The following is a 15,564-nucleotide window of genomic DNA, read 5'->3' on the forward strand; positions in this document are numbered from 1 at the left end:
CGGACCTGAAGTATGCCAGAGAGCGAACGACAGATGCAATGTGATTTTGCTTATATCTGGAATCTAAAGAACGAAACAAATAAACAAAACAGCAAAAACAAATATACATAGAGACAAATGAGAATGACAATACAACATATCAAAGCTTTTGGGATACAGCAAAAACTGTAATAAGAGAAAAGTTTATATCATTACAGGCCTATCTCAAGAAACAAGAAAAATAACAAATAACCTAACATTACACCTTAAAAGAACTAGAAAAAGAGGAACAAATGAAATCAGCAGAAGAAAGGAAATAATAAAAATTAAATGAAATAGAGAACAGACAACAGAAAAAGTTAATGCAACAAAGAGCTGGTTCTTTGAAAAGATTAATGAAATTAACAAACCCCTGGCTGGACTCACTGAGATAAAGAGAGAAAAGACACAAACAAAATCAGAAATGAAAGAGAAGCTATGACAGATACCACAGAAATACAAAGGTCATACAAGAATACTATGAAAGACTATATGCCACCAAATTCAAAAGCCCAGAAGAAATGGACAAGTTCTTAGGAATATATAACCTTCCTAGACTAAATCACAAAAAACTGGAAAATCTAAATAGACTGATCAACAGCAATGAAATTGAAACAATCACCAAAAACCTCCCCATAAGCAAAAGTCCAGGACCAGATGGCTTCAGTAGTGAATTCTACCAAACAATCAAAGATGATATATTACCTGTCCTTCTCAAACTCGTCCAAAACATTGTACAGGCAATATTTGCTAACTTATTTCATGAGGCCAACCTTACCCTGATACCAAAACCTGGTAAGCATAACAAAAACAAAGAAAACTGCAGACCAATATCTGATGAATGCAGATGCAAAAATACTAAACAAAACACTGGCAAACTGAATACAACAACACATTTTTAGATTATCCATCATGATCAAGTGGGGTTCTTTCCAGGGGCACAAGAATGGTTCAACATATGCAAATCGATCAATGTGCTATACCACATAAAGGTGTACACAAAATAAAATACAAAAATCATAAGATCGTATCAATAGATGCAGTAAAAGCATCTGACAAGATATAGAATCCATTTATGATTGAAAAACTTAATAAAATGGGTAGATATGGAAAGTACCTCAACATAACAGAGGCCATATATGACAAAACCTCAGCTAATATCATACTTAATGGTGAAAAACTGAAATTTTTCCCTCTGAAATCAGGAACAAGACAAGGGTGCCTTTTCTCACCACTATGTTACTCAACATGGTATTTGAACTCATCATACTTTTAAATACAGGAACCAAACAAAGCAATCAAAAATTTAGAAAGGAATTTAACTCAGTCAATAAAGAAACTAATAAAAATATCAGTAAATTCAATACCATTATCCTATCCTTATAGAAGATTTTTCTTTAACTTCAATGTTTTTATTCAGTCCTTTATACAATCACAAATACTTACTGAGGGCCTAATATGTGCCAAGTATTCATTTACCCAACAATTATTTTCGCAAACAGCATTAACATGTGAACATATATAATATCCAATGACAGTTTTAAGACAAATGATATTACTCTTACCAGATACACATGAACAAAGTTGAAGCATGGAGAGATTAAGTAACTTGCAGAAGGCACAGAGTCCAGCCCAAGACCACAGCAAACCTGACTTCCCTGTACAACAAACCTGAGTGCACACCTTTGTAGTAATTGATGCCAAGCATGATCTCATCACATTGTGGAGAAATGAGAATTCAGATTCTAACTATTCAGGCTTTCCGTGCCCCCTGCAATTCATTCAGAGTTGATCCCTCATGTGGGAAGGGAACAAAAATTCTAAATTATAGGTTTTAAAATATCAACAGGCTTCTACATCTGGGAGTGAGACTATTTTTAATTTATACATTTTTCTTAATGTTTTTCCATAGTATCTTAACTTTTGTAGCCCTGAGACCATATTACTTTTATAAGCAGGAAAAAAGATCAAACTATTTCCATTTTTTCAAATGTAGGTGCTTAATTTAGAATAGAAGGGTTTAATAAAACGAAGGCTCTTGCGACTATAGTAGGACAGAAGGAAAGAAAGACAAGTGAGAAACTCAAAACAAGGACAAACAGAATAAGAGGAGTTTTAAGCCTTCAGAAAATAAGTATATTGAGTTGAAAATACATAATACATATTTAACCATGTGGAAACTAAAGAACAAAATAAATGTGCAAAGAAAATAGAAATAGTCATAGATACAGAGAAGAATTGACAGTTGCTAGATGGGAAGGAGTTGAAAGATGGGGGAGAAGGTGAAGGGATTAGAAAGTACAAATTGGTAGTAACAAAATAGACACAGGGATGTAAAATACAGTATGGGGAATATAATCAATAACATTGTAAAGACTATTTAGGGTGTCAGATGGGTAATGGACTTACTGGGGGGAAATCACTTCATAGATTATATAAATGCCTAACCACTGAGCTATACACCTGAACCAATTTAAATAATATTGAATGTCAACTATATATATATATATATATATATATATATATATTTATTTATTTATATATATATATTTATTTATATATATACATATATATGTGTATACACATATGTATGTATATATATACATATACACACAGGATGTAAAGTACAGCATAGGAAATACAGTCAATGGTATGGTAATAGCTATGCGCAATGTCAGAAGGGTAGTAGACTTAGTGGGGTTATCACGTTGCGAGGGTGTAAATGTCTAATCATTATGTTGTTTTGTACACCTGAAATTAATAATCAAATTAAATTTTAAAAAAATAAAGTGGAATCAGCTCTTACTCATGCTCCATCATAGTAAGCACAGCAACACAGTAGCAAAAGTAGATCTGACAGAGTCTTATTTGAAGGCACTGGGCTTTGATGGGTGATATCCCAGGACTATGAATACATGTTGGATTATGTCAATAACGGGATTTGAAAGATTTGTGTTGGTTGCACTAGTTCAATGCCCAGAATGGTAATAGAGATCAGTAAAGCAAAAGCTCCACTTCACAGAGCAAGTTTGTTCCTTCAGAAAGCAAATGACCACAAACACCAGGATTACATCTTAAATGAAGAACTTACATGCTCCATTGATTCCCTTAACGTTCACTTCAGGGTTCGGGTGGAGGGCAGGGTGCAATAATCAATCCTCTATAAAAAAAAATTACTGACAATTCCAGAAGGTCCTTTCTTTATTTAACATTTATCAAACTCTCTCCACTTTTAAATATCTAAAAAAACTCCTACGCATCTTTCGAAAAACTAATCAAGCCTTCTCTTCTCCAAAGCTTTCCCTAATTCTTACCCTCCACGTCTTTTACTTTTACTCTTGTAGATTACCTATCATTGCATTGCACTGAAATTGCACCGACACATTCTATCTTCACTAAACAACAAGCCCTTCAATGTCAAGCTGTACCTTGGGCATATGTGTTCTGTAATGATTAGCAGAATGGGACTGGAATAGAAATGGGACTCAAAACTCGTCTGTGAATCAAATTGATCTCTGTGAATCAAACTGAGCAATAGAAGGAGATTGTCAGAAGATCCTATTTCAAGAATTTTTCATCTTTACTGAATAAGACTACAGATACTCAAGTAAAGGAAAAAAATACATTTAGTTTAGCTATTAAAATACTTCAGAGTGGAGTCTCATTAATACAATCTAATTTAAGGATTGATTTTACTTTACCTGAACAAGACAGAAATTAACCTAAGGTAGAAAGTTTGCTAGAAAACTAATAGTAGAGGTCATACACTAAGGCAGAGGGATAGAGAAGGATCACATTTACTTATTTCTTAAGAATATACCTCTCAGTTCTTGCTGGGTTATCTTATGTAGTATGTGTCCTTTATATTTGACTTGGACTACTTCGTTCTTCTCCGCATGTGCTCCACAGGTGGTTCGTGTGTTTAGTATATTGTCCTGTTCAAGAAGAACTTTAATTGCTTTTTGCTTGTGAGTAGGTGGGTTTAACTCCTAGGCAGTCTAGTTGTGAAACTTGGCTCTGCCCACCGCAGGGTGTTCTGCTGGGTGAGGGTTGGCCACTTAAATGAGGTTTGGCTTCTATGGGCTCTTGTACCTTCAGAGGATTCCCTCTGGGTGTGTGACTTGTTGGTCAAACCCGGTAGTACTCTGGTTTGGTCCAGAGTTGGTTTCTGGATATGTTGAACCTTGTGCCTCTTAAGCTGGGCCCTGTTAGGGCAGTTTCAGCACAAATCAAGTTACCATGTACAACAACAACAACAACAACAACAAAGAAAACAAATCAAGTACATTCACATGTAAAATACAACCTACAATCCCCACTCAACATAGGCAAAGATATCAAAGAAAAAAAGGCAGAACAAAGCAAATCACAACAAGCAGGAAAAAAAAAAAAACAAGCAAAGCAAAACAGAAAGCAGCACCAGTCTTGGCTTAAGCCCACCAAGTAATCTCCAGGTTGTCCTCCGCTGTGCCAAAGAGTTCCCTGCCTATTGTGCAGGCAGCGCTGGTCACCTGGTGCCCAGAGTGAATTTGGGAGTGTAGATTTAAATGCGAGGGGCTGAGGGGTCTGGATGACAGTTTTCAGAAAGCCCTGGACCAGATGGCTTTACAGGTGAATTTTTCAAAACATTCAAAAAGGAATTATCACCTATTCTCCTCAAGCTCTTCCAAAAAATCCAGAAGGAAGGAAGACTCCCAAACACTTTTTACGAAGCCACTATCACCCTGATCCCAAAAGCAGACAAAGACACCACAAAAAAAGAAAACTACAGGCCGATATCTCTAATGAACATAGATGCAAAAATTATCAACAAAATATTAGCGAACAGAATTCAGCAATACATTAAAAAGATCATACACCATGATCAAGTGGGATTCATCCCTGGTATGCAGGGGTGGTTCAACATCCGCAAATCAATTAATGTGATACACCACATTAACAAAATGAAAAATAAAAATCACATGATCACATCAATAGATGCAGAAAAAGCATTTGATAAAATACAGCAACCTTTTATGATAAAAACCCTTAAGAAAGTGGGAATAGAGGGATCATAACTTAACATAATAAAGGCCATATATGACAAACCCACATCTAACATCATACTTAATGGGGAAAAGCTAAAACCATTCCCCCTAAGATCAGGAACAAGACAAGGTTGCCCACTTTCTCCACTTCTATTCAACATAGTGCTGGAAGTTCTAGCCACAGCAATCAGACAAGAGAAAGAAATAAAACGCATCCAAATTGGTAAGGAGGAAGTAAAATTATCACTATATGCAGATGATATGATACTATATATTGAGAACTCTAAAGACTTCACCAAGAAACTATTAGAACTGATAGATGAATTTAGTAAAGTAGCAGGATATAAAATTAATATTCGGAAATCAGTTGCATTTGTATATACCAATGATAAAATATCAGAAGGAGAAATTAAAAAAACAATTCCATTTACAATTGCTCCAAAGACTATAAAATATCTGGGAATAAATCTAACCAAAGATGTAAAAGATCTGTACTCAGAAAATTATACGACACTGAAGAAAGAAATGAAAGAAGACATAAATAGATGGAAACACATTCCATGTTCATGGATAGGAAGAATTAATATAGTTAAAATGTCCATACTGCCTAAGGCAATACACATATTCAATGCAATTCCTATCAAACTACCAATGACGTTTTTCACAGAAATAGAACATATAATCCTGAAATTTATATGGGACCATAAAAGACCCCGGATAGCCTCAGCAATCTTGAGAAATAAGAACAAGGTGGGAGGTATAACGATACCTGATTTCAAACTATACTACAAGGCTACAGTAATCAAAACAGCATGGTACTGGCATAAAAATAGACACATAGATCAATGGAACAGAATAGAGAGTCCAGAAGTAAATCCATGCCTATATGCCCATCTAATCTACGACAATGGAAGCAAGAATGTACGATGGGGTAAAGACAGTCTGTTCAATAAGTGCTGTTGGGAAACCTGGAAAGACACATGCAAGAAAATGAAGCTGGACCACCTCCTCACACCATATACAAAAATAAATTCAAAATGGCTTAAAGACTTAAATGTAAGATCTGAAACCATAAAATATCTTGAAGAAAATATAGGAAAAAACTTCATGGACTTTACCCGGAGTAAGATTTTCACTGATATATCCCCTCGCGCGAGGGAAGTAAGAGAAAAAATAAACATGTGGGATTACATCAAACTAAAAAGTTTTTTCACAGCAAAGGAAACCATCAATAAAACAAAAAGGGATCCTACTGAATGGGAAAAGATATTTGCCAATGATATATCTGATAAGGGATTAATATCACAAATCTATAAAAAACTCACTCAACTCAACTCCAAAAAAACAAACAACCCAATCAAAAAATGGGCAGAGGACTTGAGGAGACATTTTTCTAAAAAGGACATACAGAAGGCAAGAAGACATATGAAGAAATGCTCAACCTTACTAACCATCAGAGAAATGCAAATAAAAACCACAATGAGATACCACCTCACCCCAGTCAAAATAGCTATCATCAATAAATCAACAAACAACAAATGCTGGCGGGGATGTGGAGAAAAGGGAACGCTAGTGCACTGTTGGTGGGATTGCAGATTAGTGCAGCCACTATGGAAAACAGTATGGAGGTATCTCAGGAATCTGAAGATAGAACTACCCTATGATCCAGTAATTCCACTCCTAGGCATCTACCCGGAGAAATCCAAAACTCCAATTCAAAAATCTGTATGCACTCCTATGTTTATTGCAGCACTTTACACAATAGCCAAGTTATGGAAACAACCGAAATGCTCATCGGTCGATGACTGGATTAAGAAGCGGTGGTACATTTATACAATGGAGTATTACGCAGCCATAAAGAAAAAAGAAATCTTATCATTTGCAACAGCATGGATGGATCTAGAGAACATTATGTTAAGTGAAATAAGTCAGAAAGAGAAAGACAAGTACCATATGATCTCACTTATATGCGGAATCTAAAGAAAAGAATATGTGTATGAACTAATCAGAAACAGATTTGGGAACACAAAAAACCGAGAGTTGTTAGATGGCCGGGGGGGAGGGGGTTGGGGATGGGGGAAGGGTGAAGGGATTGGGGGGCAGCTGGTGACCACAGGATGGCCTCAGGGTTTTTTGAGAATTACTTTGGGGAACTTATTCAATAGTGTTTGGGGATTTTGTTGGGTGTCCGATGGACATGTGTCCTGTTTGGGAGACCACCTCAGGGATGCTGTGGATGCCTGGTCATGGCATTGTACACCAGAGACTGGACATTAATGAATGCCAACTATGATTTTATGTGTATAATGTGATGGCTCGGTGTGAGGTAGGGGTGGTGGTGGATGGGGGGAGGGGGGTTCACGGTGTGAGGGATGTAAAAATAAAATTTAAAAAAAAAGACAATGCAAACAGAAAGTAAATGGAAAGAAAAAGACAATACAAGGGTTGGAAAAATATTTTTTAAAAGGTTTAAAAGCAATAATGTGAATGTATTAAACTTCTGTATTAAAAAAAAAAAAGAATATACCTCTCAAGGGCCACAGAACAACTTTTACATAAAAAGGATGTTACTTTTTATAAACAAGGATAATCAAAAACAAATCTAATACACAGAGCAACACTTGGGCAACAACTGACTGGCATTTTTATCATATCTAGCAATTCACTTTCCACATTTCAATGGAATTTACACTGAACTTCACTTCCCCATGCCATTAATGACTCACTCAACCCTTGTTAGGCAGTTAGACAAAAACATGGGGTTTAAAGCTTTCAGCTGGTATCTTCACCAAAGGAATAAATAAATCATTGACAGCTATGGATAGATCATCCAAACAGAAAATAAACAAAGAAATATCAGCCGTAAATGACACATTCGATGAAATAGACATAAACGACATTTGTAGAGCACTTCATCCTAGAACAGACTATACATTATTTTCTACTGTACATGGAACATTCTCAAGGATAGACCATACATTAGGACATAAAGAGCCTCAGAAAATTTAAGATTGAAAATATACCTGTTTGGTATATTCTCTGATCACAAGGCTTTGAAATTGGATATCAACTGCAAAAAGAAAGCAGGAAAAACCACAAATAACACATTTTAAAAGCGTGACAGGGTCAAAAAAGAAATGAGGAAAGATCAAAAGATAAATAGAAACAAATGAGAATGAAAATACATCCTACCAAAGTTATTGGGATGCAGCGATGCAGTAATAAGAGGGAAATTTGTATCATTACCGGCCTATCTCAAGAAGGAAGACAAATCCCAGATAAATGACTTTACATTACATCTTGAAAAACTAGGATAAAAAGAACAAATGAAACCCAAAGTCATCAGAAGAAAGGAAATAATAAAAATCAGAGCATAACTAAATGAAATAGAGAACAAAAAAACATTAGAAAAAATTAATGCAACAAAAGTTGGTTCTTTGAAAAGATTAATTGACAAACCCTTGGCTAGACTCACTAAGATAAAAAGAGAAAAGACACAAACAAAATCAGAGACGTTAAAAAAAAAAAAAAAGAGGAGACGTTACCAAGGATGCCACCGAAATACAAAGGACCATCCAAGAATACTATGAAGGGCTATATGCTGCCAAATACAATAAGCAATAGCAAGGGACAAGTTCTTAGAAACATGTACCCTTCCAAGGATGAATCACGAAGAACTGGAAAATCTAAATAGACTGATCAACAGTAGAGAAATTGAATCAGTCATCCAAAATCTTCCTAAAAGCAAAAGATCAACACCATATGTCTTCACTAGTGAATTGTACCAAACATTCAAAGAGGATCTAAAACCTGTCCTACACAAATTCTTCCAAAAAAATTGAGGAAGAGACAATACTCCCTAACTCGTCTTATGAGGCCAACATTACGCTGATACAGAAACCTGGTAGAATAACACAAAAAAAGAAAATTACAGACCAATATCTCTGATGAATACGGAGGCAAAAATCCTAAACAAAATTCTAGCAAATTGAATGCAACAATGCATTAAAAGATGATACATCACGACCAAGTGGGGTTCATCCCAGGGGCACAGGGATGGTTCAACATATACAAATCAATCAATGTGATACACCACATAAATGAAATAAAGAACAAAAATCATATGATTATATCAATAGATGCAGAAAAAGCATTTGACAAGATACAACCTCCATTTATGATTAACACATTTAATAAAATGGGTATAGATGGAAAACACCTTAACATAACAAAGGCCATAGATGACAAGCCCTCAGCTAATATCATAATGAATCATGAAAAACTGAAGCTCTTTGCTCTATGTTCAGGAACAAGACAGGGCTGTCCCCCTATCACCACTGCTTTTCAACATAGTATTGGAAGTCCTAGCCAGAGCAATCAGACAAGACAAAGAAACAAAAGGCATCAGAATTGGGAATGAAGAAGACAAATTGTCACTTTTTGTGGATTACATGATGCTATATATATAGAAAACCCCAAAGAATCCACCAAAAAACTATTAGAAACAATAAACAAACACAGTACAGTTGCCAGCTATAAAATCAACATACAAAAATCCATTGCATTCCTATATACTAACAATGAAATCTCAGAAAAAACAATCTTTTTGCAATTGCAACAAAAAGAATAAAATACCTAGGAATAAACTTAATCAAGGACGCGAAAACCTATAAACTGAAAACTATAAGACATTTTTAAAGAAATTGAAGAAGACACAAACAAATAGAAAGAAATTCTGTGTTCATGGACTGGAAGAATCAACATAGTTAAAATGGCCATATTACCCAAAGCTATATACAGATTTAATGCAATCCCCATCAAAATACCAATGGCAGTTTTTAAAGAAATAGAACAAAAAATCAACAGATTTGTTTGGAACCACAAAAGACCCCGAATAGCCAAAGCAATCTTAAGAAAAAAGAACAATACTGGAGGTATCATACTCCCCGACTTCAGCTTATATTACAGGGCAAAATAATCGAACCAGTATGGTATTGGCAGAAAAACAGACACATAGACCTATGGAATAGAACTGAGAACCCAGAAATAAAACCACATAAATATGGACAGATAATTTCTGACAAAGAAGTCAAAAGCATACACTGGAGAAAAAAGAGCCTTTTCAATAAATGGTGCTGGGAGAATTGGAAAGCCACGTGCAAAAGAATAAAACTGGAGTGCTATCTGTCACCATGTACCAAAATTAACTCAAAGTGGGTCAAGAATGTAAACATGAGAACTGAAACAATAAACTGCACAAAAGAAAACATAGGTACTAAACTTATGGACCTTGGATTCAAAGAGGATTTTATGAATTTGACTTCAAAGGCAAGGGAAGTAAAAGTAAAATAAATGAATGGGATTATACCAAACTGAAAAGCTTCTGCATAGCAAAAGAAACCATCAACAAAATAAAGAGGCAATCAACTGAATGGGCGAAGACTTTTGCAAACAACGTCTCCAACAAGGGGCTATCCAAAATATATAAGGAACTCATACCATTAAACAACAACAACAACAAAATCCAATTAAAAACTGGGCAGAGGACCTGACTAGACATTTCTCCAGAGAACATACAGATGGCCAACAGACATATGAAAAGATGCTCAACATAACTAATCATCAGAGAAATGCAAATAAAACGCACAGTAAGTTATAACCTCACACCAGTTAGAATGGCTATCATCAACAAAACAAATAATAACAAGTGTCGGAGCAGCTGTGGAAAAAAAGGAACCCTCAAACACTGTTGGTGGGAATGCAGACTGGTGCAGCCGCTATGGAAGGTTCCTCAAAAATTTAAGAAGAGAATTACCATATGACCCAGCAATCCCTCTCCTGGGTATATACCCAAAAGATCTGAAAACATTTATCCATAATGACATACATGCTCCATTGTTCAATGCAGCTTTATTTACGGTGGCCAGTACATGGAAACAAACAAAATGTCCTTTGATAGATGATTGGATAAAGAAGATGTGGTATATCTACCACATCAATGGTATACAATGGAATACAACTCTGCCATAAGAAAAGATGAAATAGTGCCATTGTGACAACATGGATGGATCTTGAGATTATTATGCTAAGCGAAATAAGGCACACAGAAAAAGTCGAGAACCATGTGATTTCACTGATATATGGGATATAAAACTGAAAGCAACAAAGGAACAAGACAAACAAATAAACAAAACTGATAAACACAGACAATAGTTTAGCCGTTGGTTACCAGAGGGTAAGCGGGGTGTAAGGTGGTAAATGAGGGTAAACAGGATCAAATATATGGTGACAGAAGAACTTACTCTGGGTGGTTAACACACAATGTGATACATAGATGGTGTATTACAGAATTGCACACCTGAAACCTATATAACTTTACTAACCATTGTCACCCCAATAAACTTTAATTTAAAAAAAAGAAGACAGCTTTGAAGCCATATCTCCAAGTCTTGGTTTCCTCACTACAAAATGAAAATAATAGCACCTACTGGATTATCATGAAGAGTAAATAAGGCAATGCATGTAAATCACCCAGTAAATTATAACATTTATTATTGTCAATATCAAAGACAGGTTAGCATGAAGGTAAAGAGTATGAGTCGTACTGCCTGAATCTATATTCCAGCTCTGCTGCTTCCTGTCTGTTTTCACAAATTACTTTACCTCTTGTGGCCTAATGCCCATTGCATGGAGTCCTGGGGAGAGTAAATGTGTCATGCATTTAAAGCAATTAAAATAGTGCCTCACACAGAATAAACTGTCAACAAACATTAGTTATTACTATTATTAACTACAAACATCTAGAAAAGAGTTCCTACACATCAAATTTTAAAATTTAAAAGGTCACAAATGCTATGAATAAGCAATTTATAGGAAGAATATAAATGACTGATAAAAATACTAAGAGATGCTCAGCTCCACTCTTTATTAACAGAATACAAATTTAAAACAATGATTTCATTTTTCACCTACATTTTTTTAACAATTGAAAGAAAAATTATATTAAATGCAAGTGAAAAAATGGAAAAACATGCATTTTCAATACACAGTTGATGAAAATATAAATTTGCACATCTTTGAAAGGTGATTTGATATAATCCATCAATATAATCCATAAATCCATCAAAGTATATTCTTTGACTCAGTAATTCCATCTGTAGTACTATATCCAACAGAAATATTCATCAAAGTGGGCAAACATATGTAAAAGTAACTAGAAGCACCTTCCCAACAATAAGTAACTAGAAGCACATGCCCAACAATAAGACACTGGTTAAATAAACCACTTCACATCAACATAGTCAGATACAACCATTAAAAAGTACATTGAATTTCTATACATATAAAAAATGAAAATATATTCATTACATTTTAAGAATAAAGTTATAGGACAGTATTTATCATATGATGCCATTTTTATTTTTAAACACAAAACAAAATCATACACCTATCACCTATTTATATATTTATCTCTGCATGCTTAGAAAAATCAAAAAGATGTTAGTGACTATATTTGGCAAATGTGATGATTTTATTTAAATTTTTGCAATATATCTGTACTACTTTTTATTTATGTTTTGTTGGTTATTTAAAGAAAGCATAACAAATAATGGTTAAAAGCATATTCTGAAACTAACTTGGATTTGTATGTCTACCACCTACCAGTAAATTGCTTTCTCTGCCTCAGTATCCAGTTTGTATGATGAGAATAACACTAACACTAATGATACCAATATACTAACAATAACAACAACAATTGCCATATTATATGGCTGTGGTAAGCATTAAATGAGTTAACAAATGGAAAACCTTAGAATGATGCATGGCACAGCATAAGCACTACATGAGACAAAGCCACTATTATTACTCTTGTGCAGCATCCTTAAAGACACTAGGTCAGCCAAGCCATCCCTCAGAAGCCCCGTTAAATTCTAAGGCAACCAACAACATTACCAACAGACAACTGTTACAGCAAATGCACTGGCTCTGAGTAACCACAATTAACAATACTTTATTCTGTGTTACAAATGCCTGGCAGACAGAAGACCTAGTATTCAGATTCTAGCTCTGCTCCCCTCTTGCCTCAACTCCCTCATCTATTCAAAAGAGAAAGTTGACTTAGATAATCGCCAAAAATTCTAATATCTTAAATAGAATAACTTTACTGTTCAAAATAATTATAGATCTTTATAGCTGTCTCAGAATACTGCTAGTCAATAAATCCAGAATCCAAAATAGAACCCCATACTACACTAAGGGCACCATAAGAGAAAAGCCTCAATAACAGTCTCTTGGAAAACGGCAACAAAAAGGGTATCCTCTATTTGAATGTAATACAATTATATATCCTTACAAGCATTCTATAATTCATACATTTCATCCAATTAAATCAGTTCTTCCCACATGCCATAAATACAAATTAGTGATATTTTACTCTATCTTCACCAACATGCCATAGTTTCATAACTACATAGAGAACAAGCAACTTTTTCCCACCCCCTAAAAGCCCTCAAACATACTCCACAGTGAAAATGCCTCTGTCCCTCCTTCTCTCTCTCTCTCTCTCTCTCTCTCTCTCTCTCCCACACACACATACACACACATACATGCACGTGCACCATAAAAAAACACCACAGAACACTTACACGGAATGCTGCCAGGATGATTCTTGTCACTTTCTCTTTGACGGATTCTTGAAGGATATCGGACAGAACAGGAATGATGTTATAGCGCCGCAGGTGTTCACACATTTGAGGACTGAATGCCAGGAGCCATATTGAAAAAATCATTTGATACTGGAGTTGAAAGCCACACTTGTTACTCAAAACTCCCATTATGCTGAAAAGGAACACATATTAAGAAAACATTTAATATAACAGTGCAACAAAAAGAAATAATTGATCATTCTTTTTGCACTAATGAAACAAAATTATGTCCTCAGTTTCTTTTCTGCCAGCAATAACAAGCAAGCTAGATCCCTACTCATGCAGAGCCATTTGCAGCACAGCTTCACTTAACCCTCTCCAAAAGTCACAGGACGTGGACAAGCAGCAATTGCTGCAGAAAAGCAATGAGAAGGAGAACACAGATTTGCAACACAGCAGTAGGAATGGGAACAAGAATCTGACAGACATTAAAGGAGCTAAAAGTCAACAGGACTTGGTGACACATGGATGACACCAAGTACATCTTGGTGAAGTCAGATGTTATATCAAGATTTTGAATCTTGACGACCAAGAGGATCATTTACAGCTTTAAAAATATTTAGGAAACTCAGAGAAAAGAGGGCATGCTATTGGAAAAACCCATTATAAGTCTGAATTTAACAGAGCCAATCATTGAATTTCACGGTTAGAACCTCAGAAGCTTCTAGTTCAATCTCCTATTTTACTGATAAGAAAAATGGAAATGAAAGAGATCACACCAAAGAGGAGTGCTAAGGAAATTTCTCTGAGGAACGCATATATTCACACAACAAAGGACAGAAACATTTTGAATGGATCCAGTCAGCCTTGACAGCGCAACTAAAGACACTCACAAAAGAGGACTTCCAGAACTGCTTCAGAAAGTGGCAAGAATGATGGGGTAAGAGTGTTTGAAATGAGGGGGAGTATTTTAAGGGGGATTAATGGCAATGTGTCTTTAACTGTAATTTTTTTTATTTACACATTTACCGTATTGTTTGATCACACTTTGTATGCCTGCCCTTCCATAGTGTTCCCTGTTATTAACGTCTTGCATTAGTATGCTACATTTGTTTCAACTGATGAAGGAGTACTGATATATTCTAACTTTACAGTTTACATTAGGATTCAGTCTTTATGTTGTACATGGTTTGAGTTTCCCTTAACCCCACTTTGGTCATTTTTCAGTCGTCTAATTTGATGGTTTACCTTTCATGGTCATTTTGACTTTGGGGAAGAGCCACAAGTTGCACAGCACCATATCTGGTAAATAAAGTGGATGAGGACACACCATAATGTTTTGCGATACGTGACACGGAGCAATGTCATGATGGAGGATGATTTATGGCACATTTTAAAACACACCTTCTCTCACAACCGTAGCTCATGCTCAACCAACTGCACCGAACAAGTTGAAACTTGTCACAAACTGTTACTAAGGTTTGATGCGCCCCTTCCCATATTGAAGACCCCTGCCTTTCCATTGGATGGCACTCAGCTTCAGCATTCACCATAGTTTTTGATCACAACAGAAAGGCTCCATGTCACACATCACTTCTGGTACAGCAATTTCTGTCAAATCAAAACATTACTGTGTATCCTCATCCACCTTATTCACCAGATCTGGCACTGTGCAACTTCTGGCTCTTCTCCAAAGTCAGTATGACCATGAAAGGTAAACGTTTTAAATTGATTCAGGACATCGAGGCAGCCACAACAGTACAACTAAAGACACTCACGAAAGAGGACTTCCAGAACTGCTTCAAAAAGTAGCAAGAACAATGGGATAAGCGTGTTGGAAGCGAAGAGGAGTATTTTGAGGGGGATTAATGGCA

The 15,564-nt window shown here is 35.6% G+C and overlaps 1 protein-coding gene across 9 annotated transcripts in view; it reads right to left on the reverse strand.

The window, feature by feature from the left end:
- The window catches only part of ATP6V1H (ATPase H+ transporting V1 subunit H), a 241,057-nt gene that overhangs the window by 102,623 nt on the left and 122,870 nt on the right, over positions 1–15,564 (reverse strand). For all 9 annotated transcript variants that reach the window (XM_081070986.1, XM_081070992.1, XM_081070988.1 and 6 more), the window contains one exon: positions 13,691–13,883. In XM_081070986.1, coding sequence (XP_080927112.1) covers positions 13,691–13,883 — 193 coding nt within the window. The remainder of the gene's footprint in view (positions 1–13,690; positions 13,884–15,564) is intronic.

The sequence above is a fragment of the Rhinolophus hipposideros genome, assembly GCF_964194185.1.
Source record: "Rhinolophus hipposideros genome assembly, chromosome: 13".
Classification (NCBI taxonomy): Eukaryota; Metazoa; Chordata; class Mammalia; order Chiroptera; family Rhinolophidae; genus Rhinolophus; species Rhinolophus hipposideros.